The sequence below is a fragment of the Phallusia mammillata genome, chromosome 1 (assembly GCF_965637545.1).
Source record: "Phallusia mammillata chromosome 1, kaPhaMamm4.hap1.1, whole genome shotgun sequence".
Taxonomy (NCBI): Eukaryota; Metazoa; Chordata; class Ascidiacea; order Phlebobranchia; family Ascidiidae; genus Phallusia; species Phallusia mammillata.
In genome coordinates this window covers 29,250,632-29,274,589 of record NC_137252.1, presented here as the reverse complement: position 1 = coordinate 29,274,589, position 23,958 = coordinate 29,250,632, and the positions used below count along the sequence as shown (strand labels likewise).

At 37.5% G+C, this 23,958-nt stretch overlaps 2 protein-coding genes across 2 annotated transcripts; both read right to left on the bottom strand.

Moving 5' to 3' along the window:
- Positions 1–2,073: 2,073 nt before the first annotated feature.
- On the bottom strand, positions 2,074–16,998 carry LOC145209463 (WD repeat-containing protein 35-like). The gene is made up of 29 exons (XM_080079746.1): positions 16,802–16,998; positions 16,540–16,632; positions 16,266–16,365; positions 16,005–16,097; positions 15,685–15,866; positions 15,531–15,611; positions 15,212–15,377; positions 14,899–15,044; positions 14,587–14,712; positions 14,151–14,254; positions 13,825–13,967; positions 13,562–13,703; positions 13,296–13,368; positions 12,943–12,996; positions 12,400–12,509; positions 11,682–11,763; positions 11,379–11,507; positions 11,061–11,141; positions 10,323–10,459; positions 9,351–9,554; positions 8,601–8,747; positions 8,023–8,155; positions 7,422–7,574; positions 6,901–7,043; positions 6,611–6,707; positions 4,961–5,117; positions 3,945–4,134; positions 3,248–3,304; positions 2,074–2,316 (listed from the first exon to the last, which is right to left on the bottom strand). Exons 1-29 carry the CDS (start codon positions 16,823–16,825, stop codon positions 2,178–2,180), a joined length of 3,486 nt encoding a protein of 1,161 aa, XP_079935872.1. The 5' UTR covers positions 16,826–16,998; the 3' UTR covers positions 2,074–2,177.
- Positions 16,999–17,330: 332 nt separating this feature from the next.
- Positions 17,331–23,958, bottom strand: LOC145237494 (uncharacterized). The gene is made up of 5 exons (XM_080100378.1): positions 23,541–23,958; positions 19,615–19,750; positions 18,948–19,122; positions 18,662–18,819; positions 17,331–18,569 (listed from the first exon to the last, which is right to left on the bottom strand). The coding sequence occupies exons 1-5, from the start codon at positions 23,767–23,769 to the stop codon at positions 18,086–18,088; spliced, it is 1,182 nt and encodes a 393-aa protein (XP_079956504.1). The 5' UTR covers positions 23,770–23,958; the 3' UTR covers positions 17,331–18,085.

Here is a 23,958-nt window from a genome sequence, read left to right as displayed (position 1 = left end):
GTCAAGTTTTAGTTTTACTATGACAAAATTACAAACATTTGCAATTAAATATTCTGCCACTGCAATTAGTGGTATTGATGTCGAGTGGTGAAATGGGAAAAGAAAAATGTTCACTGGATTTGAAAGCAACTGCATGTAAATTTCGAAAAAAATCCATGAACTAGGGTTCCTCTATATCTGACTTTTTCGTTTCTCGAGAAACGAGAAATTAAAAATCCATTTCTCGAGAATCTCGAGAGTCTCGAAATTTTTATTAAGGCCGAGTTTCTAACAAAAACAAACAAAAAATTTTCCGATTGTCTGTTTTTTCGCTTCTAGTAGCGATCGAAAGTAGTGATTCGCTAGCGAACCAGCAAAAAACGAAGCGGTTGTTATAGATCTTACGCAACCAGGCGTGACTACTGCCTGGGAAAGGTGAAAGTTTAACGGCAACGCAGGCTAAAAATTGCTGTTTCGCAAGCAAAATAAGAAAGTTATGTATCCAGTCCACTCTAGAGACGAGTTGAAATGAAAAATACATGTAATAAGAGGTGTCGCATTTACTTTTTGTTTAAGATAAATGACGTAATATTTCTCGAGAAATAAATAAAAATCGATTTTTTCAGGATTTCTCGAGAATTTCTCGACCAGAATTTCTCGAGAAGGAACTCTAACATGAACCAATTTTATCTTAATTTACTGACTAAATTGTTGAAATATTACAGGTATATCTTAAAAAACATTTTTAGCCAACGTTACCAAATTAAGCCAAAATGAAGTAAGCATACTCCTAGTCCGTACAGCACAAAGTTACCGTTTTTTTGGATCCAATATAGGGGAGGGATCCAATATACACAAAAGTTTAAATATTGTACCGTAAAACTAGTAAATACCATAATTTACCCTGTTTCACTAGCGTTAAAGGAACAAACTATGTTTTAGTATATGACAGTTATACACATCACATGTTTCACACATTTCTGAAAGGCTATTTTCACTGCAAAAACAACTTCTTCCTCACATGCCATTATCCGCAGTAAAAAGACCACACAAACATAAGAACATAAAAAACTAGATCAATCAACTTTTTCCTGCTTGTGAAACCTAAACTAAATCTTCTATCATATTCTCATCATCTAAATTCTAGTCACGCAGGCTGCATGCTTGGCTAACAAAGTTCTTACGCACGACAACTTTGTTAACGTCGCACTGCACTAAAATTGAGTTATATCTGTGATTTTTTATATGAATTGGCTTTTCAGCAAAGGTTTGTTTAAGTAAGTTTTCATGAGGTTTGACAAATATACGAAAAGCTTGTTTTAAGTATTAACAAAAACCAATGGCAGCTTCCATGATCCATGCAGCGCTGTATTTTGCATCGGCAAAACAAACAAAACTACAAAAAAACGAGACAAACAATTGAAACGATTTGGTGGTGCCGAAGGTCTCATGGAACGAAAAAACAATCGGATGAGATAAACGTAGCGTGCGGAAATGACGCAATTTTTACGTCACTTAAATTCAAGCGCAAGGCATTGTTGCGATTTACGTAATAAACACAATGCTACAGCATTTTCTAATCGCTAATATTAACAATAAACAAGAACTAACAGAAAATACATCGGAAGTCCTGTTTACATGAAGGCCCAGCAAGCTTGGTATGTAACATTAGGCAAAACCGTTGCATGACAAAAAAGAAGATCCCAGTGATTTATAAACACGTGAAAAACAACAGTAAATTTAAAATGCTTTAACTTGTTGTGCCTTGATATTCAACTTAAGTGAAGTTGTTTGTTACAAATTCTAAGCTTCTGCTTGTAAAAATTAAGAAATGAATCGTGTGCAAACGATGGGCAACTGAAATCAATACTTTAAACCAGGGGTACACGCACTCCCAAGGGGTGCGAGAACGGCTCCTAAAGGGTGCGGGGATGCTTGTATAAAATTAAATTACAATGGTTTTGTTATTTAAGCAATTACAGAAGGGGGTGCGAAAATTGGTTGGTGAATTGAAAGGGTGGCAGCAAGGAAAAAGGTTAAGAACCACTGCTTTAAACAGTCAAACAAAGACGTTTATAACAGCACACATTGACATTCGGAAACATGAGTTTATTATGGACAAAACAGCGTAAAAAAATACTATTCGAATAAAATCTGTAGTAGCAACTATTTCACAACCCCCGTTTTGCCGCAGAGCCTCAGATTTTGGTATGGCACAACGGGCAGTAATGCCTTGACCGGATTTCCTTTGCGGAGGCACACCGCTTGCACGTAGGACAGCTCCATAACTGGTATTCATCAACTGGTCGGCCTGTCACCAAGCACACAGGCTGTTTTCTGCGAATACAAAACATGCAATTTTGCTTTAAAACAACGTTACTGGAACACTATACACGAATTTGGTCATAACCCTAATGAATATAACTCATATCACTGATGATGGCATAAGCATTTGCGGAAACGTTTGAATAATAAAGCATGTCGCTTTTTACGTCTACTTGGTCGGTATATATTCGTCATTATACCTTAATGGATTTTTTGGTTTAACGATCTGTTTTTCTGAGAGTTAAAAGACTTAACTTTAAATCCGCCGAACCTCTCGGGTCCGAATGCAAACTCGCTTTGGTTTTCATGATTTCGAAAAAAGTGATCATGATCATTGTGTTGCCTGTATGCTACCGATGTTTAACCCACAAAAAATCCAGTTGTTGTTGTTTTTCCACCAATAATCTATGTGTTAATATTGAAACCAGCGACTCCATTGATTTTCCCCGCGTTAAAGCATTAGTTGTAGCCAACGCGTGGTACTTAATCGATGCATTGGCCTAAAAGTAATTTTGGGAGAATGTTTTTTTTCTAAATCACCTTCAATGGGCTCGAATGCTTTACAGTACTTCCAGTACATTTGTCGTAACCTTTGGTGTGCAGAATCTTTCACTTTACAACATGTAAGTTGGGCCGGGCTTGGGCGTAGTATTTTTTAACAAAGGGGCTTTGGATTCGGGCCTGACTTTACTTTCTGTGTCCGTAATTTATGTCAAAACAGTAATGACTTCGCGTGTCAACGTTTTGTTTGGCAATAGTGACTTGTATGAGCAAATTTGTACAATAATCAGGAAGCAGACAAATTGGTACATGTTGTTCGGGTTTCAGAACTATAAACGTCATACGAAACGGAAAACAAAAATTGCAATAGCTCAAATTATATTTAAACAGTACTTAAATACGAACTTCTAGGATTCGACAAGGATACAAAAGTTTGACTTACTCGTCTGAAAGTCGGTTCAACGATTCACCAGTTCTTCTCTGGTCACGTGGTTCATGCCTACAAAAAAGCCGTTGTCTAATTTTAACTAAATTCTCAGAATATGAAGTGTTCGCTGCAGACAGTGGATGTTGTTTCGACCTTGTAGTTAACTTATCTTTGTATCGGCACAAGTTATTAGGTTGTACGCACTATGAAGTATAAATCACACTGAAGCGGTATTATACATTTGTTTGTACATAGAAAACCAATAAAAAAATGGACTATTTGGCGATTCGACAAACACCGTTATAGCAAGCCGTGTCGTTGAATAGTTAAACGAATGATTATGTTGGAAAAAAAACTTTTACCTAAAGGAAAACCTCCCAGGCCGTACATAGAAACATACACGGTAAAGTTTCATGTCCAGCAGATTCGTTTTACCTAATATAACGACCAGCCTTGCCATATTTGTTCACAAAAATAGACACACATAAACTACACACATAACCTTGGCATTTATGATTGATGTTTATTTTGTAAAAGTTAAAAAAGAAAATGCTTTAGTTTTGATAAACAAATTTATGCTGAATAAACGAATGTGTGCATGACCTTATAACAGCACCTGACCTCATGCTCGATGTTTGACAAAATGCCTCTAAGAGCACGAAGCCTAAACCTTAATTTACACAAAGTTAGAATCAATATATCTTCAACACACCTTGTAAAGATTTCCAATGCCAGGTTGCTGTACGCTTTACGGTCCTCTTCTTTGATTGTTTCGATTGATTCCAGTTTAATAAAAGCTCGCGAACAGACCGAGTACGCCCGGTTGGTGGCAGCAGAGAGCGCAACAAGACTGTAGATTTTCGAAGGATCAATAAAATCGTCGTAGTCGCTCAGATTTTCCGCTGAACATAGAAAATAGAGTGTTCTATATGTTTGGCATTACTAAACTTTTTATTTTATTTCTACCAACTTCAAACTGTTTTTGAACAAATTCCATTGCAAATTAACAGTGTTGACACCACATTTGCCAAGTGGTGATAACAAAGATGGACAAAACGCACGCAATGGAATGTATGCACTGTGAACAAGCTCACTAGCGATTTTTTAATTAAGCCATTTTTACATCCAAATTCGTGTCAAGTGTTCTTTACAAACACATTACTGAAATTTCTTCACCATCTACTTGTCACTCAGTTCTTTTGGAAGGCAGACAAAACAATCTAGCGCTTTTAACACTGAATTAATGGTTTGATTCACCAAAAAAGTAAAGCCACGTTAGTATTTACAAATCATTAGATCTGGAGCCTAACACTTTAGATCAGTGGTTGGCAACCACCGGGCTCCCCAGTGTTGGTCCGTGAGGGGTTTGTTACCGGGCCGCATAAAACTTGCTCAAGGTTCACATTGAATCAAAGTTGTAATAACCATAATTAGTTTTCAGCGCTAAACATTTGTGGTTTTTGAAGGCCGGTCCGTGATACTAATTTTAGTTTCAAACCGGTTCGCAGTGTAAAGAGGTTGCCGACCACTGCATTAGATCATTCGACCAGAGTTCTAAGTCGGGCCGGGCTGCTCGGGTCAAATTCGGGAGAAAGTTTAAATAAAATCAGCATTGTTTTTGAATAAATCAGGTGTATGTCGGACTTTAGACTTGTAGTTTTTGGCTTGGGCAATAACTATGGGCATGATAACCCTGCACTGCATATCTAAAAACCGTTTTCATGTAACCTGTTGTCATAGCAGCATCGACGTATCCGTCGTACAGCTGACGTAATGCGAGAAGATAGAAATGATACGCCTCGGCGCCTTTCCACGCTTGATCAATCGCGCGTAGTTCCTCACTCGACATGTCGTCATACATGTAACTGTCCACGCGTGACGAACCCTGTGATAAAACATTTTTTTGGTATTTCATCTCTCGATTTTAGATCCTCGACAATTAAGACCTGCACTGATGATGACAACAGAGATTGTTGAAACGTCTGCACGATGTATTCTATGTACACCAGTACTTGGGCAGTTATACTTATTATTAAATTACTTGTCAAGTCTGTGTATAGAGTTCCTAAAAATTCCTCAATTTTTAAAACGAGAAATAGTGTCTACAGCAGTGGTTCCCAACCTGGGGTTCGCGGACCCCCAAGGGGTCCGTGAGATGCTTTCAGGGGGTCCGTGGAGGCAAACATTTGTAGCATTAACAGCAGTACAATATTTTTAAGTTCCCAAACCGTTTTTCCATTCCTGCGTATGAGTGCAAACCATTTATGAAACCCCTGGATCAGGAAAACTTGTGATTGTTACCTTCATTGTGACATCACAATTAACAATAACTTATTGTGCTTTGTTTCAAGTATTGTACACCAGAAAGGCTCTTGTTGCATTTGACTGCTACAGTACAGTACTTTATTGAGATTAAAGGACTGTGAACGTTGAATAAAATTCTGACCCCAAAACGAAAGTATAGTAAAGTATAATGCAGGAAACGAAAAACATAACAAGACCAAATTAAGTTGGGGGTCCGCGGACCTATAAAATTTTTAAAAGGGGTCCGTGACTACAAAAAGGTTGGGAACCACTGGTCTACAGGGTTGTTAACTCGTGTTTGGTACAGATTTTTTCGTGTTCCCTTTGGAAAGAGATCTATGATAATAATAAACCATACACAGATCAGCGTTTTCTTTAAACTGCCAACATCTAAACCAGGGGTGGGGAAACTTTTTGTTTATAAAGGCCACCAAACGGTTTATCGACATTCGTTTAGGCCGCATAGACTATTTTCCAGGCGTTCTTTTGACTTACAGAATGGTCGTTTTGCTATTCCCTTGTAGAGTTGTAGGACTTACGGTCCAAGCTAAATAAAATGCCTCACTACATTTCCGTCTTTACTACAACATTTAGGATTTTTTTAACCAAGAAACTCGCTTATTTACAAATATCAATGATCTAAGAGCACCTTATGGCATCACAGACGAGTTTAAGACATTCGATTATGTGCAAACAATTGTTCTTTTGCAAAGTAAGATTGTTGAACATTGGGCTTTTGAAAGTCCTACGGTATTCGTTCTGTGTACCACAACGGAACCATTTGGCTCTAGTTTGAAAACCATTGCTCTAGAACTAATCCAATAGTAATGTGGAACAAAGGTCAAAAAATACGTTTCTGTCTATTTTTCAGTGCCTGGTGCAGTCTGTAATATCAACATCCTAAAATGTATTTTGACATCGAAGGCCGCACTCAGTGCCCTAAAAGGCCGCAGGTTCCCCACCCCTGGTCTAAACAATTAAGTCTAGTCATAAAGAAAGTTAATTTTAATGAAACCAGTGCCTAAAAAACGTTTTTTTAGAATCATGTATACTTTCCACAATAAGGCAGCTTACTTTGGAAGATTTCTGTTTCACTTGCTGATGATGTTTCTCCACTAGAAGCGCTGCTAGTACATAGAGCTTCTTCATTTGAAGAGGAGATGCGCCATTTCTATAAAATAGTGATTACTCTCAACAACATACGGAACAATGTTTATCGGGTTTCGTAAGATTTCCATGGGCCATGCGTTTCTGCAGTTTGGTGATGCCTGATTTAGAAAGCAACCATACGAAATTGTCATACTACGGGCTTTGAATTTAATGTGTAAAAGTAAGGGCAGTTGTAAACAAGTTTATATACTTACTCTGCCTCCTGTCTGGCAATTTTCACAAGCAATTTCGCAGCAGATGCGAATCTGTCTGCTTTCCTGTACAGTTCGATCGCTTGGAGCGTATTGTCTTTTTCCAGCAAATGCGAAGCGTATTTGGTAAGCAGGGAGTCGATTTCCTATGCATAATAGAAAGACGACGAGTTCAAATAGGTAGTATATTTTGCTGTGTATTCTTCCTAATTTAAAATCACTAGTCTTTATTTGATACTAGTTTACTTGTTCCAAAACTGTGGGTCATACCCTGCAGTAGGCCAGGCCATAAAACTATGTGAATATGTACCGATTAATAATATCATTTGTTGTCAAGTTTTTGTGGTAAAAAGCGCCTTTGATGATGCAATTATCTATAGGTTGTACAATATAGTTCATGGAGCACGGAGTGTAAAAATTAGGTACCCGTTAGCGGTTACTGAATCCATCCATCCCTTTATTAATCTAACTATAAAATAAAAATCTAAAATACTTTAGTCTATAGTTTCTGCTGTAGTGCAAACCTTAACGTTGTACTGCTGTGCAAGATCGACGGCTTGATTCCACTCATTGAGAAACACGCAAGTGTCGATGGCTTCCTTCACTCTGTTGCATTTGAGCGACGCAGAGACCGCTTGCTCACACATTCCCACCATCTTGAAAGTCTTCGCCATATTCTGAAAAAAATCACCACCACCCTAACTCAACCAGGCTCCACCAAGACTGTATGGTATAATTTTACTTTAATTAGGCCAGTGGTTCTTAACATTTTTAGGATCATCACCCAAGAGAACAACCAGATGAACTTGATTTCCACCTTTTCAAAACGCTAAAATTGCCAACTATGATGTCACAGGAAGATGACGTCATTTTGATTCCACATTTTGATAACGCTAAAACTACTTATTATGACGTCACAGAAGCATGGTGCCATTTCAATTTACCACTTACAAATGCTAAAATTACCGACTATGACGTCACGGAAGGATGACGTCACAGGAATGAAGAACTGATAATGTAATTATTCCCTTGAAAAAGTCAAACTAACCATTTGTGGGTAACTGTTCTAAGCGCAAAATAGAATTGCAGTTAACAAATCGCACTGAATTGGTGAGATTGGTTTACCGGTAACATCTTATGGTTGTCGGGCAGGGTTTCCATCAGGCTTGTCATTCCCTCGTAATCCTCCAACATATAATAACACTCGCACAATCGTTCCTGATTGTCGCCCTTCTCATAATAAGTGACCGCGTTTGACCTGTAAATATTTAACTTGAAATTGAAGACGACTCAGAAAACTACTGCAAAATTTTTTTAACTAACCATGTAAATGGGTCACTTCAAAATGAAATTTTTTTACTGCTAAAACAGTGCCGTATTGCTTAACTTTAACTGCTTTTAGGACGAAAAATATTTTGGGATTAACTGCATTTTTAATCATCCACCGCTAAAGCGTTTTTCAAACAATATTTGTATTTCACAAGTATTTACAGGACTTTCAACTTCTCTAAACTATGTAGCCTATCAATGGTTCTGTGGGTTTGCCAGTGGGTCAACTGGGATAAAAAGTTACAGTTCATAACTTCAAGTACCAGTGTCATGTGTAAACGTCTTTAAACAAACGGAAAAATAAGTTTCCCCTTATGTATACATAACAAAACAACCAAATACCTTTTCCCAGACAAGGAAACATGGCAACTTACCATTTTTGACGGTCGGCATAATAATCTCCTATGGCGTTCCAAGCCCTGATCAGCTGCTTGTCGTCAGATCCCCCACTGCCCGACTTAAGCAGTTGAACCACACGGAACCAATCGCCAAGTTTCATTCGAAGTTCAATCGCCAGGTCCCTAAAACGTCACACAAAAGCTTACACGTGATTGGTCGGATTTAGGGGCGGGGTAATGGTCTCCAGAAATCCCAACAATGAGTAACAACTAGTTTTTTGTCAATGTGGTCATTAATGTCACATTTGTGTTTAAGGAAGATTTTGGAAGGTTACGTGGTTTGGACATAAAATTGTTAGGCTCAACCCACTATTTCACAAACACTAGTCGTTTTGTGAAATGTTTAGAGTTCTAGAAGATTTACCAACGCGTGTTTATCTTCAACCTTTTACCGCAATTGCCACATTAAAATATAACTGTCAATTTTTTTGGAACATTACAAAGACGAAAACATACCTAAATCGTATGGCGGTGCACCGAACTTTTTATAAAAGATTAGGTACGATACTGAGTATTTTGTTTTTGTTATAAAAATCTTAGGTGAAAATTGTTGTATGTTGCCAATTTAAGAAAAGTCGTGTATATCACAGTAATTTATTATGACGCCAGAATGGTCCAAGCATCATCCAATATTCAAACAAGGCTTCTAGGGGCTTGGTCAAACAAATTATTTCAAGGCCTATGCATAGTACAAAACAAAACGTCCTTAGCAATCTACATGAATACCTTCTGTCCATTTCCAAGTAACAACGTTCCGCTTCTTCGAATCTTCTGAAGTATGCCGCGATTTCAGCTTGTTTCATTGGTTCGTTGCCCAACTGCGCGACTCGCTTGCTCAGACCAATTCCCTGGTAATCCTTGCAACGAACAAACGCGTGTTCGGCGATATCCAAGTCAAGTTTGCCAAGTGATCCTTCAGCAAGAAGACGCCTACAGTAGAATGATTTGTTTTTGCGTTGTTATTTTTGAATGTGTTCGTCCGATGCTTAAATTAGTATTTTTATTTACTCCATTGGTCTAAATCATAGCTGATCTGATTTTTCGGATAGTTTCAATACGTACATTTGGCTAAACCAAACTTAGCTGAACATTTGTTTCGCCTACATATTTCGTGCAATAAAATCTGCTCAGTCAAAAAAAAAACTAAATTGCTGTGATCATCAGTTTTCACCGAAATAAGGAAGAATAAACCAGTTTGATTTGGTGAATTTAATTGAGTTATTTTCCCGTATGTCTTAATCGGCCATGAACAGCAATTTACTGCATTCTACTGAAAGTCAAAATTCCGACATTCAGAATGTATCGAAAACATAACTACTAACACAATTACGTAAAGAAAACAAACGCACAAGGCGTGAATTTGCCAAGTGCATTTAGTTCTTGTATGTTAGTTTCCGGTTCAATTCTATGCATACGTTACTTTTTAACATTCTATTTTATAATTTTATCAGTAAATATTTACGCATATATTTTTTACGAATCTTTCTGCTTGTTCGCAGATACTGACGATGCTGTAAAGGCGAAATAAAACCAAAGGATAAACGACTAAATGTTTTTTTTTTGAACTAACATCCATACGTTACTTATTTGGACTTTTTTATTTTTGCCATAAACAGCTAATGAACGCACTTCATAGTGGCTCGGCCCTCAGAAAACGCCACACCAAAAAAACGGTCTTTTAGAAAAAACTCTGCTTACCACAATCTCGGATGTGGATTGTCGTCAACAAACTGCGACGCATCTTTTAGTCCGACAGTTTGAACCAAAGCTCTCGTGTCGCGAAGAGATTTCACTTCAAGCTCGATCATATCGTCTGGGTTTGGATTTTCTGGATCCTAATTTAAAACATACAACAGTGTTTTCCAACCTTTTTGCAGCAGCACCTGACCTCTTGTATATACTTGTTATGGTGCGAACCTCTACATAAAGTTTACTTATAAAAACTCTATAAAAACTTGCTTAAAAACACCTTTATGCATCCCTAGAAACCCCAGGTCGAGAACCACTGGCTTACATTATAAAATATAAATTCTTAACCCTATAATTGCACCCAATTGGGTATTTTGGCATGAGCGTAAGTAATGAAGAATATGTTTGTTTAGGGAAGAAGTTTTACCCTTGTTTGAGAGATAAATAATTGATTCAACTGCATCGGCCTATATTGCACTTAGAAAGTCACACATTCACATTTAATTAGACTTGTACCAACAAACTTATCTAGAATATAGGAAAGAGCCCTGGAGTATTAGTTTTAAAAAAACATAGGGTTAATCTTTGAAATTGCCTAGAGATTAACGTGACAAAAGGTTCTTTAGTAGATTTCTTCAGTAATTGATAGCATTAACTAAACGTACAAAATCAGGCAAAGTTGCCATAACACAACATATAAAAGTTATTTGATTGCTGTGTGGGATATTTAAAAACATAGTAACTTACCTTAAAGACCTCATCAAGCAAAAGTGACTTGATTTCCAAATCTTTGAACTGACAAATATAGCCCGAGCACTGCAGTGGTTCCTAAAAAAGACAAATTAATAAAACTGGCCTGTTTATTTTGTGCGCATTGTATATCTCAAAAAAATACAAAGTTTCCCGCTGAAAGGCCCGAAGGGATTGTTGTTTTTCATTAAAATAAAGGGTTCTAAGATATTGTTTTGTATAATTTGTGTTATAACATGTACCTAAAATTTGCAGCAAAACAATTTGAATGTTGATAAAAAACACGAACAAATGATCACAATAATTTCAACTGACCTCTGGGTCAAGGCCTCGGAAAACATACATTCTTGTCTTTTCCATGATCGCAATTAACTCTGGGTTATCACTGGCCCACTTCATATTCCACACATCCTTACGTTCGAATCGCAAGTGCTCGCCAATCACCTGCGACCAATGGAGTTACATTGGGTTAGACCAGCTTTAGGAGTTGAAAGTCAACAGTTTTAGTGTTTAAAATGTGCTTTACACCTATTTTAATTAAAGTGGCTAATTTATTTTGTAAAGATCTCAATTCAGTAAAATGTAAAAAAAACATTAAGTCAGATGCAGTAAACTTGCCTGTTGTCCGTTTGCATCTGTAACTCTGGCATCAAGATCAAAAAATGTTAGGATTCCTGTTGTATCGATGATCGACAGACGTCTGTGCATCAAAAAGAAAATGTTTTTGTATTAATAAACACATCATTTTTTTAATAAATTAGCTGTTGAAGCTTGGCATAATGTATAAAGAAAAATTCCGGCGTCTCGTATGGGACGTCGAAACGTTAGTTATTTAGAAAAAAAAATTCTGGAAGAGCAATGCTCGTTAATGTATCATCTTTTTGTTTGGGTAGTTTAAAACTTGTATATATTACTTTTTAATTATATATTGGTAAATATACATTAATTAAAAAAACATTAAACAAAGTAGGTTTACTTTCTTCAGTGGGTAAATGCAATTCAATTCAATTAAAGCAACCACAAGGGGTCGCTTGTGAGATCAAAAAATAACAATTTAAAAGAATCCTCTTGAGCAGTGGTTCTCAAACTTTTTTATTGTCGGGGCCAAATGGTATTTTTTAAGTGTGTTGGGAGCCGCAAAAAAAACGAAACCTTGAGAAAATCACTAAAGAAGATGACTTTAAAAGCTAACATAGCAATGTTTGGTGGTTTTCTGAGGTCTGGTGCGAGCCGCAAAATAAGTAGTTGGGAGCCGCATGCGGCCCCGAAAACCGAGTTTGAGAACCACTGCTCTTGAGCCAATGGAGAAGTTGGCAACGAAAAAAAGAAAATTTACGTTGAATTGCAGTTAAGTGAGAGATGTCTTGGTTCACAGTTCACCGCATATCTATGAGTGAGCTCCAAATGCGGAAATGTGTATCGGTGGAGGGTTCCTGATTCACGTGCCTATATGCAAAAGTTGCGTTCGCCACAATACAAATTGAACAGTGCAAAACTACCCAAAGCTGATTTGAAGTAATCTAATTATTGGTACATGATGCTTAATTTCTAGACGATACATATGGTAAGGAACCTGCAGGTAATATGTCCTACCTATAAAGTATTTCCTAAAGATCAAAAACTTTCATACAGAAGCAGCAGGTCGGAAACTTTGTGAACCGTTGCGAATAGTTTAAATACGCAGTGGGACTTAATACTTTCAGATGTCATATTTAGAAACTGGAAGCCCGAATAGGAAACGTTTTACCCACAAATGACTGGACGTTGAGTAAAAGCAAAGAGAAAAACATACGTTTTTTAAAAGTTACTTTTTTTCACAGGGTTCGAACCCCCGGGACACTCCCGGGGACGAATCCCGATCAGGTTTTTTTATACTTACTGCAATGACAAGACGGTCGGAAGCTGCGATGCCACACACTGGATCCTGGGTTGGCTGAAATACAAGAAAAAGTTGATAAGATTCAAAACTATTTTTAGTGCATACTGCATAAGCACACTTGGTACAATTGTTTTCAAGAGAAATGTTGTTAACGGGTACGATGTTGGCAATGACTACGCTGTCCTGATACGATTTGTAAAGTTATACAAAAACATACGAACTTGTCACAACCCCGCATTAAGAAAGAGTTTTTTGCATAACGTTGTATAACTCGTTGAATATTTTTGTGCCATAAACCTCTACGATCCAAAACAATTTTATCTTATCGACTGAAACCAACTTGATCTACTTACAGCTTGAGCAGCTTTGAAGTTGAGAAATTCAGCTTTTGTGGCATGGGGCTTTTCATCATCAATGTGGATCAGTCTGGAACGTAAGTTATTTTAATGTTTAAAACATATTCAGCTGGATGTCAGCAAAGGTATTGAAAAACTACATTGGTGAGTCTAATAAATACAGGAAGCAATTGAACAACTTGTAGGAAGTCAATATCTGCCAAGTATAACTTCCCAGCTGCCAGCGCAAATACATCACATATGTTTCACTACACGCATCTTACTTTTCGCGGCCATCTTTTCTCTGCTGTGATGTCACAATGTGGGAAAGCCCCAGCGAGCGTGACGTCTGATATTGCCAGGTGTAGATCGCTTCGTGTGACGCAACAACCACGTGTGTTGACGTCATAGTCATATACAGAGGTTCTGTCGAAAATATAATACATTATTTTTTTAACCGCCCAAAGCCTAAAGCTACAAATGTTCCCAGTTAATGTACTACATTGTACAACATTATACATGTACGATATAAATGTGCAACACGCACCTATGTCAATGAACTTGGAATCTAAAGGCGTTCCAATAGTATTGCAAAGAACAACTGCGTATTGGCCGATGTCTTCCTCCGACCGCGTTGCTAGGCAACAGTGATCGTCCATCGCTGCTACAAGAAGAAGCTGCTTAACGAACCTGACAAAAAAGAAAAGCCGAAATTGACCTTGGTCAATGTATAAGTGATGGTCAACAAACACCTCATTATTATATAGACTGGGCAATGTTTTAACGAAACAGTTTGTTTTTCGCTTATCAATTATCGAGTTAATGTGAAAAATTAACATTACTCATAAGTTGCTGTGAAAAAATGAAACTTACTTGACATATTTCTCCTTGTTTCTCCAATCCCAGAATACAACAGTGTGGTCAATTCGATCAGGTTTCATAAATGTGTATATCACAGCATTTGAACAAAAACCCCACTGGAAAAAAATCAAAAAAAAAACGTAAAAAGTGTAAAACCAAAACTTTATTGTTAAAAAAGTGAATGCAAAAACCATAGCGGTGTTAACATATTTTTATGACATTATTTCGACATGTGAAAATTCCATGAAGTATAGCACTTGCCGAATACTTTGATAATTATTACTGCAAACTATTGCAAGTGCAATCTATGTTAAAAATCATCTTCCCCAAGTACACATTTTCACTTTTGATTTGGTAAGCTATTATATTCAAGTTTAACAACAATTGTTATTCATTTCAATACATTCAACTAGTTTTTTCATATGGGTAGGTAAAGCAAAAGTTATACCTTGTAGTCTGGCCGAATGTTGGCAAAAAATATGTGACTGTCTACAGCAAGTGCAATCCTAAGACTTGCTTTCTCCCAGTCAAGAGAGGTGATAGACCGACCTGGAACTTTGAGCGTGTGTTGTGGCTGAAACACAAAGACAATGACATGACTGTCAGTACAAAGTTTGACTTTTAAGTTAGTAAGTTTACAGCCTGGTTTTTAATAAGCCTGTTTTTGGAAATAAATAAATTAATTAATTTGTTAGGGAAATTCCTATTTATGACTGACAGACTTTAGTCATTGGGTTTTGGGTGTTTTTTAATAAATTACCTCTCCAAATGCGCTGAAAAACTGGACCACTGTTATATCCTTATCTTGAGTCAGTGATCGTTGATATCCAGCAATGGCTAGAGTGGAACCGGTCTCATTCCATTTAGCATCAACAATTTGCATTGTTGCATCAACCAACACTGGTCCTTTAACACAAACCAGCATTTTAACACAGTTGTACACACAGAAAACATTTTTCTTTACAAAACATGGTCAAAACGTACATTACACAAAACTGATACACTAACACAAATAAAGTAAATATAACTTTGTCAGAAAACACAGCAATAAGCCAACTAGGTGTAACACTTACTATCATCTGCTTCATTTCTCATGATTTGGCATCTTCCATTATCAAAGCAAACTGCTAAGCATGGACAATCCTGTTCAATATATCCCATCCTTCCATTATACCATTCAAGTGCTGAGATGCTCACAGCCCCTGTCACATTCACGAGGCAGTGCAATTCTACTTTACCCTGTAATAAAAATACTGGCATTTTACACATTTGATAGCTGTTTTGTCCGGACACCAAATACATGGTTCTGACAAAAAACAGAAATTAACATATTGGTGAAATAGGTAATAGTAAACTGGAGTACATTGGTCACAAAAGTGTTTGTTTACTTACAATTGGATTTCCAAGACTGTCATAAATGTGGAGTTCACCATTTGTTGTTCCAAACAAGATAATTTTACTGTCTGGAGACCACTGATAAAATACAAGCACACCAGAATTGAGTAAAATTGATCAGCTACCTATCAAAAACTGTTTTCTGACTTACTGCCACATTGGATAGCAGCATGTTTCTTAGTTCTTTTCCCCAAATCCTATTCCCATCCACAGAACCAACAATAACAGCACCATCTTCGTATGCAATGCAAATCTTTTGACCATCAGCATTCCAAGACATTGATCTTACAACAGATTTGTTACGATTGTTGATCATTTCCTCAAACCACTGTCCTGTAAAAATGCATTAAATGGTTCAGACGCATAAAATAGTTTCAACCGCATAATTAAATACAAAAAAATCGGGCCTTTTTCTTAAAAAAATAAGATACTTTATTAGAGATAAATATCTGAAAACCATGAAACGCTAACCTTTGAAAAGCATCCACACTATAATGAGGCCCTTGTGATCACTGGTGGTGAGTTTTTGATAATGGTTGTTCCATGTAACCACCTTAACCGTTCCTGTTTACAAAAACAATACATTTTACTTGTTGCAGTTAACAACACCCAATCTAAAGCAGCAATGGTATTAAAATAACTTCCCAGTGTGAAGTACAACTTGTATATATCTGAACTGCTACACCAAATGTGCCGCTATAACATTCAATAAAAATAATACAAAATTCTTACCAGAGTGTCCCTCCATGGTTTGATTCATACTTAGATTGCTTGGAGCAGCCAATCCCCTGATATTTGCATCCTTGGATAAGTTGCTCTCAAGTTTTAGAACCTAGCAACACCAAATATATTGAATTTTGTACTACAACAGGACTATATATCAACTGTAACATTTTATAGTTTTTTTCAGCGAAATGTTTATCTGTGGGGGAAAATATTACGTCTATTGTCTGACTAAAAAAAAAACGGTCCCTGTTTTATTGGGTATTATGTTAAAGTTTCCTACCTTAAGAAGCCCATCTGCACCACCACAAGCAATGTAACCTTCTTCTTTATTCCATGATAAGCAATGAAGAGAAATGTTATTAGGAATTGCAATCTGCCAAAACAAATTTATTAAACCTTATCACTCATGTCATTTTCAATTTTTCACACATTCAATTTGCAATCACGTTATGTCATAGAAAAACTAAGTTTGGCCCTAAAACTAGATTAGTTAAAGGTACGAAAAATGCAGAGTTAACAGGTTTCATTTTGTTTTGACCTACCTTTTTACTGAGATACACAAACATTTTGCTCCTTTTTGGTTGACGAATTTACTTTACCGATGCTTGTATTTTTAGTTCACAAACACAAGAACCCACATCGACTTCTCAAACAAAAAATTAGTAAACTTATCAATCCAAGTGCAGGTTTTGTCGGCAAGTTTTGATATTTCATTCTAACGATAACCAAACATTTGCGGGTAGACAAATAAGAGAGACTGAATAGATCCAATGCACTAGGGTAACAAGTAAGGTAAACAATTGCAACAATGTACAATTTATACATAAATTTTACTATAACTAGCAATTTTATGAATATAGTTAGTAAGTTAAAGGCTGATTAAAATTAAATAAAGCAGACCTTTTTGGAACTTTTTCTAGTCAATACTCTGGTGCAGACGAAAAATGTCTTGGAGCTTTGTCGGCAGTTTTGTTTAAATCAAGCGGTTTACTTGCTCCAAACAAAAATCAGTAAATAAATAATTTGTTTCTTCTCTGACACCCGGCACGGTCTTTAAAACTCAGACAAGTCTTCAAGTTGCATTTCATTTTATTAAATAAATTTGTTCAGCTACTAACAAAGCATGAACAACTTAACATCGTTAAAGTTGTTTACAATATATACACGGACTAATGAAAAGGGTGCATCACCGGTTATCACACGCAATCAAAACAAAATCGTTCCCTTTTGCACGTAAAATCTACGCACAATTTAAAAAATCTAATAAAAGAGACATTGTTTTGCGAGGCAAACCATTTTTTGTTGGCATCGAAATTCGGATGCTATGTCAACACAACAAGGGGGGGAAAGAGTTCAGTAAAAATGTCAAAACAACGTAAAAACACGATACTACAAAACTAAGTCTACACTACTATTTTTAAGCACACTACATTTTTCTTGGCTTCTCGGCCGTTAGTCTAACTTTTAACAGTTTAGAATGTTAAGTTTAGAACAAAATGCAATGCACAAAATTGGTAATATCTAGCATTGTGTGGCATATGTTAAAACTACTAAGTAATATGTCAATAACTAGCGGTAAATTTATGTTTTTTTGAAACAAACGCTATTTTGCAGTTCATGTTGAAACAAACTTACAATATCGTGTCACGGATGCACAAAAGTGAAATAACACTTGGTCAAAAAGGTAAAGAAAAGAAAAAAAGTAACAAGTCTACAGTGAAAGAAATAGTACACTCCACTTTAAACCACGCCCGCTCCTTCCAACCAATCACACACCCGCTCCGTGTATGCTTGTCTAGTGTCGTTGACGGCTGTTTAAAAGACGACTAGGTTTGAATGGTCGGTAAATTTGAAAAGGGTGAAGGTTTTGTTAATGCGACACTCTTGGCTCCCGTTCCCACTTCATGCACCACTGTCATGGTGGTCAACGACATCTTGGGGTCGCAATCATCACTGAATACGGTGTCGTTGGTGTGAGCGTCACTGCTAAGCACAGATTCCGAATCGTTGCTGCTACTGCTGCTTGAGTGGCGGGTTAAAACCGACACTACGCTTGACCTCGACGCTGCACCGGATGACTTGCCAAAATTGACGAAGTTTTCGACCGCTGAATTCTTTTCCCTGACCTCGAGGTCGACAGCACTGTTTCGTTTGCACATGTAGATGGCAAAAAGCCCAGCACTGACACCCACTAAAACGGCGACGGTGGTGACAAGAAGAACACTGCTTTCGGCTGGACAGAGGCTCTTTGCGTTAATTTGGAATAGAGAGTTTCCCGCCATAGAAACTGGAGAGTCGCATACAGCGTGACTAAAGAAAAAATAATAATAAATTCACACTGAAACTTAAGCAAATAATTTTTTTGTTATACACTTTTGTTTTGTGTATGATAAGCTACTTACGTGTAAGTGATGTTTCGTCTGTCAAAATCCTCTTCCACTCGTTTAAGATAACAGTCGCAATGCCATAGATTATCGTGGAGATAAACCTCTCTGAGATTGTGCATGTGTTCGAACAGTTTTACCTCAAGCGTTTGCAAGTAGTTGTCACTGAAGTCAATCTAGTCAAATATTTCACACATTAATTCAGGAATAAAATACAAAAGCATTTTTTCATATAGACGAGTCGTTTTTACTTGCGCAAACAGAAGCTATAATTTAGAAGTTTTTACATTGGTATTCATTTTACCTGCTCTAAAAGCCGGAGTTTGGCAAACATGTGTACTTGGAGTTTGTGCAGTTTGTTGTCAGGAAGAATCAATTCCTTTAGCTGCTTCAACCGACCCATTGACCGGGGAAGGATTTGGATGAAGTTGTTGGCAAGATCGAGGCGTATCAAGGTCTTGGACATGCCCCGAAATATTCTAAAATGTTGTAATAATTAATTGAAGATCAGAGAAGTTTGCCAAGACGCTAGTGTTTTTGTTTTTTATCTGAACAAACTTTGTTCCCCTGTTAAATTTATTTACCTTGAGTTTATTTGTACATGACTGATTTTAATGTCTGATTTTGTAGCCTATAGGCCAGTGGTTCTCAAACTTTTTTATTGTCGGGGCCAAATGGTATTTTTTTAAGTGTGTAGAGAGCCGCAAACAAACGAAACCTTGAGAAAATCACTAAAGATTATTACTTTAAAAGCTAAAATAGCAGTGTTTGGTGGTTTTCTAGGGTCTGGTGCGAGCCGCAAAATAAGTAGTTGGGAGCCGCATGCGGTCCCGAAAACCGAGTTTGAGAACCACTGCTATAGGCTATGTGTGGCAACTTGGTTAAACTTTTGTTTCAAAAACCGTTATTATTAAAATCGCCATGTTTTTGATCTGTTTCTTGTAAATAAATTGCAGAAAGAGGCTACTTACGGATCTGGTATATAGTCGAGATCATTATGGGCAATTTCCAAGACTTCCAAGTTGACAAGTTTCTTAAAGATCTTTAGTGGAAGTTTCTCAATTCGGTTGTGATTGAGATAAAGGTGCTTGGTGGGTTTTGGAATATCTAAAACAAAGTTACAAACAGTCAGTGAACAAACCCACCAAGAAGAAAATGCGCAAAGCAGTTAACAAAGAGAAAAAAACTTGAAATACACGTGGTCCGTGTTTTCTGAGCCCTAAAATTTTTAACCTGCGTCATGTGTGTCCCATCATGTGTAATTTAGTTACATTGTTAGGGATAAATCGTTTCCAGTTTATACACATGATTGAACATACAACTTTTGAGCCTTTGCCTTTGGTCAGGGAATAATGTTTTAACCTGTTTGAACCGAGTTTTGACGAAAAACTTTTAACCATGACTGGCTTTCTACGCTTTTCAATCGGCACATACTAACATCAGCAGTTAAAACGCAGGTCCGGTCGTTTATGCCGTCTGCTTTGTTCCCCAGACGCAATGCTTTGTGGCTTGATCGACACTCACGTATGTGTTTGCAAGGTCCCCCCGCAATTCGGCCGGATACCATTGCAGCAAAATGCGCGGGAAAACAACAATACCCCTTGTTTCGTGAAAAACAGTGCTATTATGTCAAAACAATGACTGACAACCGATCAGCTGTTAAACCAGGTGTTGCGTCAAACTTGTAGTGAACTGGTTGTTATCTGCCGATCAGAACTGGAGAATGGAACGCTCTGCTTGCGCTGTATAGTAAGTACCTTAACGTGTTATGTTATTTTGCTGCGCTGCAAGGCTAAGGTTACACAGAAAGTGATCATAGTGAGGCATAACTTGCATGCCTCAATCAAGTGCTGATAACTTGTGGCTTGGTAAACATCGAGGCAAAGCTGGGTCCTTGGTGTGGAAGTTTTACTTTAATGACAGCTTTTGGTTGCTAACTAGCGTAAGGGGCTTAGCTTGTCAAAACACGCTTTGGTGCTGTGGTGACAGAAAGGGAGGGCGCTGCGCCATACATTCCTGTATCTCTTAGAGGTCAAGTTCGCAGTCTGGCCTCTCTCGCGGCCTGTCAAACATGGTGCACCGGCCATGGAACATTTCCGAATTTACGACACCCGCCAACCCCTTCATGTACCGCAAACGCTGTTGGTGGTATGTCTTAACTGTGACTGACAGGTTACGTAAAAATTGTTTGTGTATTGGCATGGTAAAAAATTGCCTAATTGAAAAAAAATCGTACATTTTGTGTGGATTAAAAATTCCACAACAAAATTGAGCTCAAACACCGGTTAAGACAAGCTAAGCAATTACCGTTTTGTCGTGTTTTTGCTTTGTAATGGTAACATAATTAACGCTCATTTTTCGCATTTGCGAAACTCTTTGGTTGGTTAAATTCCGATCATACGTTCAATTCTGTAGCAGACTACAGACTGGCATGGACTCGCGTTAGCTGTCAATCATCACTGAACTCGAGATGCAGTACCGACGGGGTTAGAATGTACTTATGCGAAAACTCTTTGAAGCAGGCGTTGGCGGGAGGCGGCGATTGGGGTAAGAGGCTACTTCCCGGTCAGGCACGACCCCGCCATGTGACACCCTACTTTAACACGTCAAGTGAATAGTTTACGTAGTTTAGGCTGGACATTCCGACCCTACTTTCCGGGTTCGCTCGTAGAAGATTTGCTGACGTCATACGCGTTGGGCGTGAAGGTTTAAATAAGACACAATTGCTCGTAAAAGCCCGGGACTAGCCAGCATTAGGATAATTCGGGTACAAAAGGTCGAATATTAAGTGTAATCGCAATGCTGGCAATTGGTTTAATACGAAAATTTGTTTTGCGTTTTGTTGTGTATTTTACCCAAGTGTCACATATATGTATACACATATTAAGTGACCCCGTTCCTACTGTCACACCTCAGATTATATTTTAAAGTTTTGGACCCCGAATCGAAAAGACCTTGTCCCAAATCGGGGACATTCAATTGCCCTTCAAGTCGCACTTCGACGCTTAGCTGGGAAAAATATATCTAAAATTCACGGTGCGAGACGATTGTGCAGCTAGCTGCTAAACGCAAACAAACGCTTACAGGGATTTTATCAAAAAAACAAATCTCGTAATTACGGTAAATTTTTCGTTCGATTTGCGTCAAAGCTTTGTAAAAATAAGTCGTTAGGCTTTGGTTCTGATTCCTGGTGCATTTTGCACAGCTCTGTATGTGTATCGGTGGCATACAGGTAGGGATCGGGCGCCGAATAATAAAAATTGACGTTCGTTAAACGTCTGGAAAGTTATGCAGATAAGCACGGTGGATCAGACGGAACGATTGACAGATCTTTGTCGAGTTAACCCCGCAGACAACCATTTTTTAGCACAAAGTTTTTCGCTTTGAACGAGTGCCACGTCGCTGAGAAAACTGACTGCAAAAGTCTTGAATTTCACCAACCTTAAATTCCCTGAAATCACATGCAAAAAATCGCTTCAATTTGTTTCTTATAGGTGAAACGCGTTAATGTAATTTGGGAAGGTAAAGCGCACAACAGAAATCAGCATGACAAGGAAATTTTACCAGTTTGAAAATTACGGCTTATAACTTAAGTTTTCTTAAAGATAAACTTCACATTTTTAAATGCTCATCTATTACTTATATTATGTGTTTAATAATTAAATATGTGAACGTGTTTGGCGCTTAAAACTAATAGGAAGTCCCAACTCACGACAACAAGTATCTGCGCTGTTGATACAAATTTAGAAGTCAAGTGGCTCTTCGCCAGTTCACCGCCAAGGCACAAGTGTCTGAAACTTGAAATCCTCAAACCTCACTATCAATGATACTGCATGGTTTATATCTAACGGCTTCGAGGGCTATTCAAAAAAAATCTTGAAAAGATGGCTATGTAATACAAAAATCGAAATATGGTTAATTATAATACTAATAAATACGCCTTAAATCAAAATTTTTTCATAATTAGTTTGTATGTTTTAATTTTATTTCATAACAATTTTTTTTTTAAAGTTTTGTAAGTGTCCGATAAAATCCAAATCTGTTAATACAAAACGGTTTGGCCCATTTATCTTGGGTACAACACAATAAAAAGTGTCTTATTGCCAAAAACCAACAGAAAGTAATAGAATGGTGCCCATTTAAAAGTTTTAAGGAAAAAATATTTGATATGAGAGGGATGTTAAATGGTTTGTACACGTCATTTTGAACTTGCGGTAAATGACGAAATTCTCCTTTAGACAGAAACATATAATTCTGCCTCACCCAGGGGTGTATGGTAATCTTAAGGTATCAACAAAACGATTTGATAACAACCTGCGATGTTTTATGTAGTTTGTAAACCGCCATTTTCAACGCCCTTATAAAAGAACGGGTGGTCTGACGTTTTGTTGGCATCAGAAACAACAAAACAGACCTAAATACGAAGTTCATATACAGGATGGGAAAAACTTATTGCGACAAAAATTTATGCAATTTTGCAGCTTTTCATCTATGATCATAGGTCATCTCTGGAAAACCTAGACAGATTGCGCAACATACCATTTACTCTAATCTTCGTTTCCGTAACCACTATGACGCAATAGCGGTACATTGTCAAGGATGTCGCGGAAATACTAGGGATTAAACTCTGCGGGTGTGAAGCGGAATGTGGTTGTAGATTTTGCACATTTGAGACTGAACTATAGTCAATAGCAAAAATCCTTGTTTCTTATTATTTTGTATAGTTCAAGTAAAACGGAAAAAAAGCTTTGGGATCGAAAAAAGTACAACTTTTGTATCGGTTACAAACATGAAAATAATTTCACCAGGCCAAAGGTCAGAATAAAGGACGCTTTTGGTCAGTATAAAGAAGTTAAAGCTAAAAGTGTTAACTTCAAGTTATGGAAAGTTATCTCACCTGTCGGCACGAACCACAATTCTGTATTGGTGCAGTTCACAGTTAACGTGGTAGCATCGCACTTGCACTTCTGCGGACACCGCCACTCTCTACTTCCCAATGACGTCACGCGCGATGACGTAACCGTTTTCGTACTTTCTGCGGGATGGTGCTTGGCTTTTGCGGCAAGGGTAAAGGGATAAACGAAGCAGGCGAGGAAAATGGTGAAGATCAGGCAACAACGGGTCATCGCAATGGAGAAATTAAGTTTTTACAGAAAAGATATTCAAACTTGTGTCGTTTTTATGTTTCTTACTGCAGATCTGCAGATTCTTGTCACAAAATGCGGCAGTTTTTTTTTTTCGGTTACAGGGTGAAAGCCCTTCGTCAGAAACCGCGTTAGGTTAAAATCTGAAAAACATTTTTGAAATGTTACATT

Coding starts and splice junctions, on each gene's coding strand:
- LOC145209463 (XM_080079746.1), bottom strand. CDS start 16,825: ATGTTTGTGTATCTCAGTAAAAAG. Junction 7,575..8,022: donor ACAACCATAAGATGTTACCG/GTAAACCAATCT, acceptor GATTTTTTTCAG/AATATGGCGAAGACTTTCAA. Junction 4,135..4,960: donor CGATGCTGCTATGACAACAG/GTTACATGAAAA, acceptor TTCTATGTTCAG/CGGAAAATCTGAGCGACTAC.
- LOC145237494 (XM_080100378.1), bottom strand. CDS start 23,769: ATGACCCGTTGTTGCCTGATCTTCACCATTTTCCTCGCCTGCTTCGTT. Junction 19,751..23,540: donor ATTGTGGTTCGTGCCGACAG/GTGAGATAACTT, acceptor ACTTTGTTTTAG/ATATTCCAAAACCCACCAAG. Junction 19,123..19,614: donor CTCGACTATATACCAGATCC/GTAAGTAGCCTC, acceptor ACAACATTTTAG/AATATTTCGGGGCATGTCCA.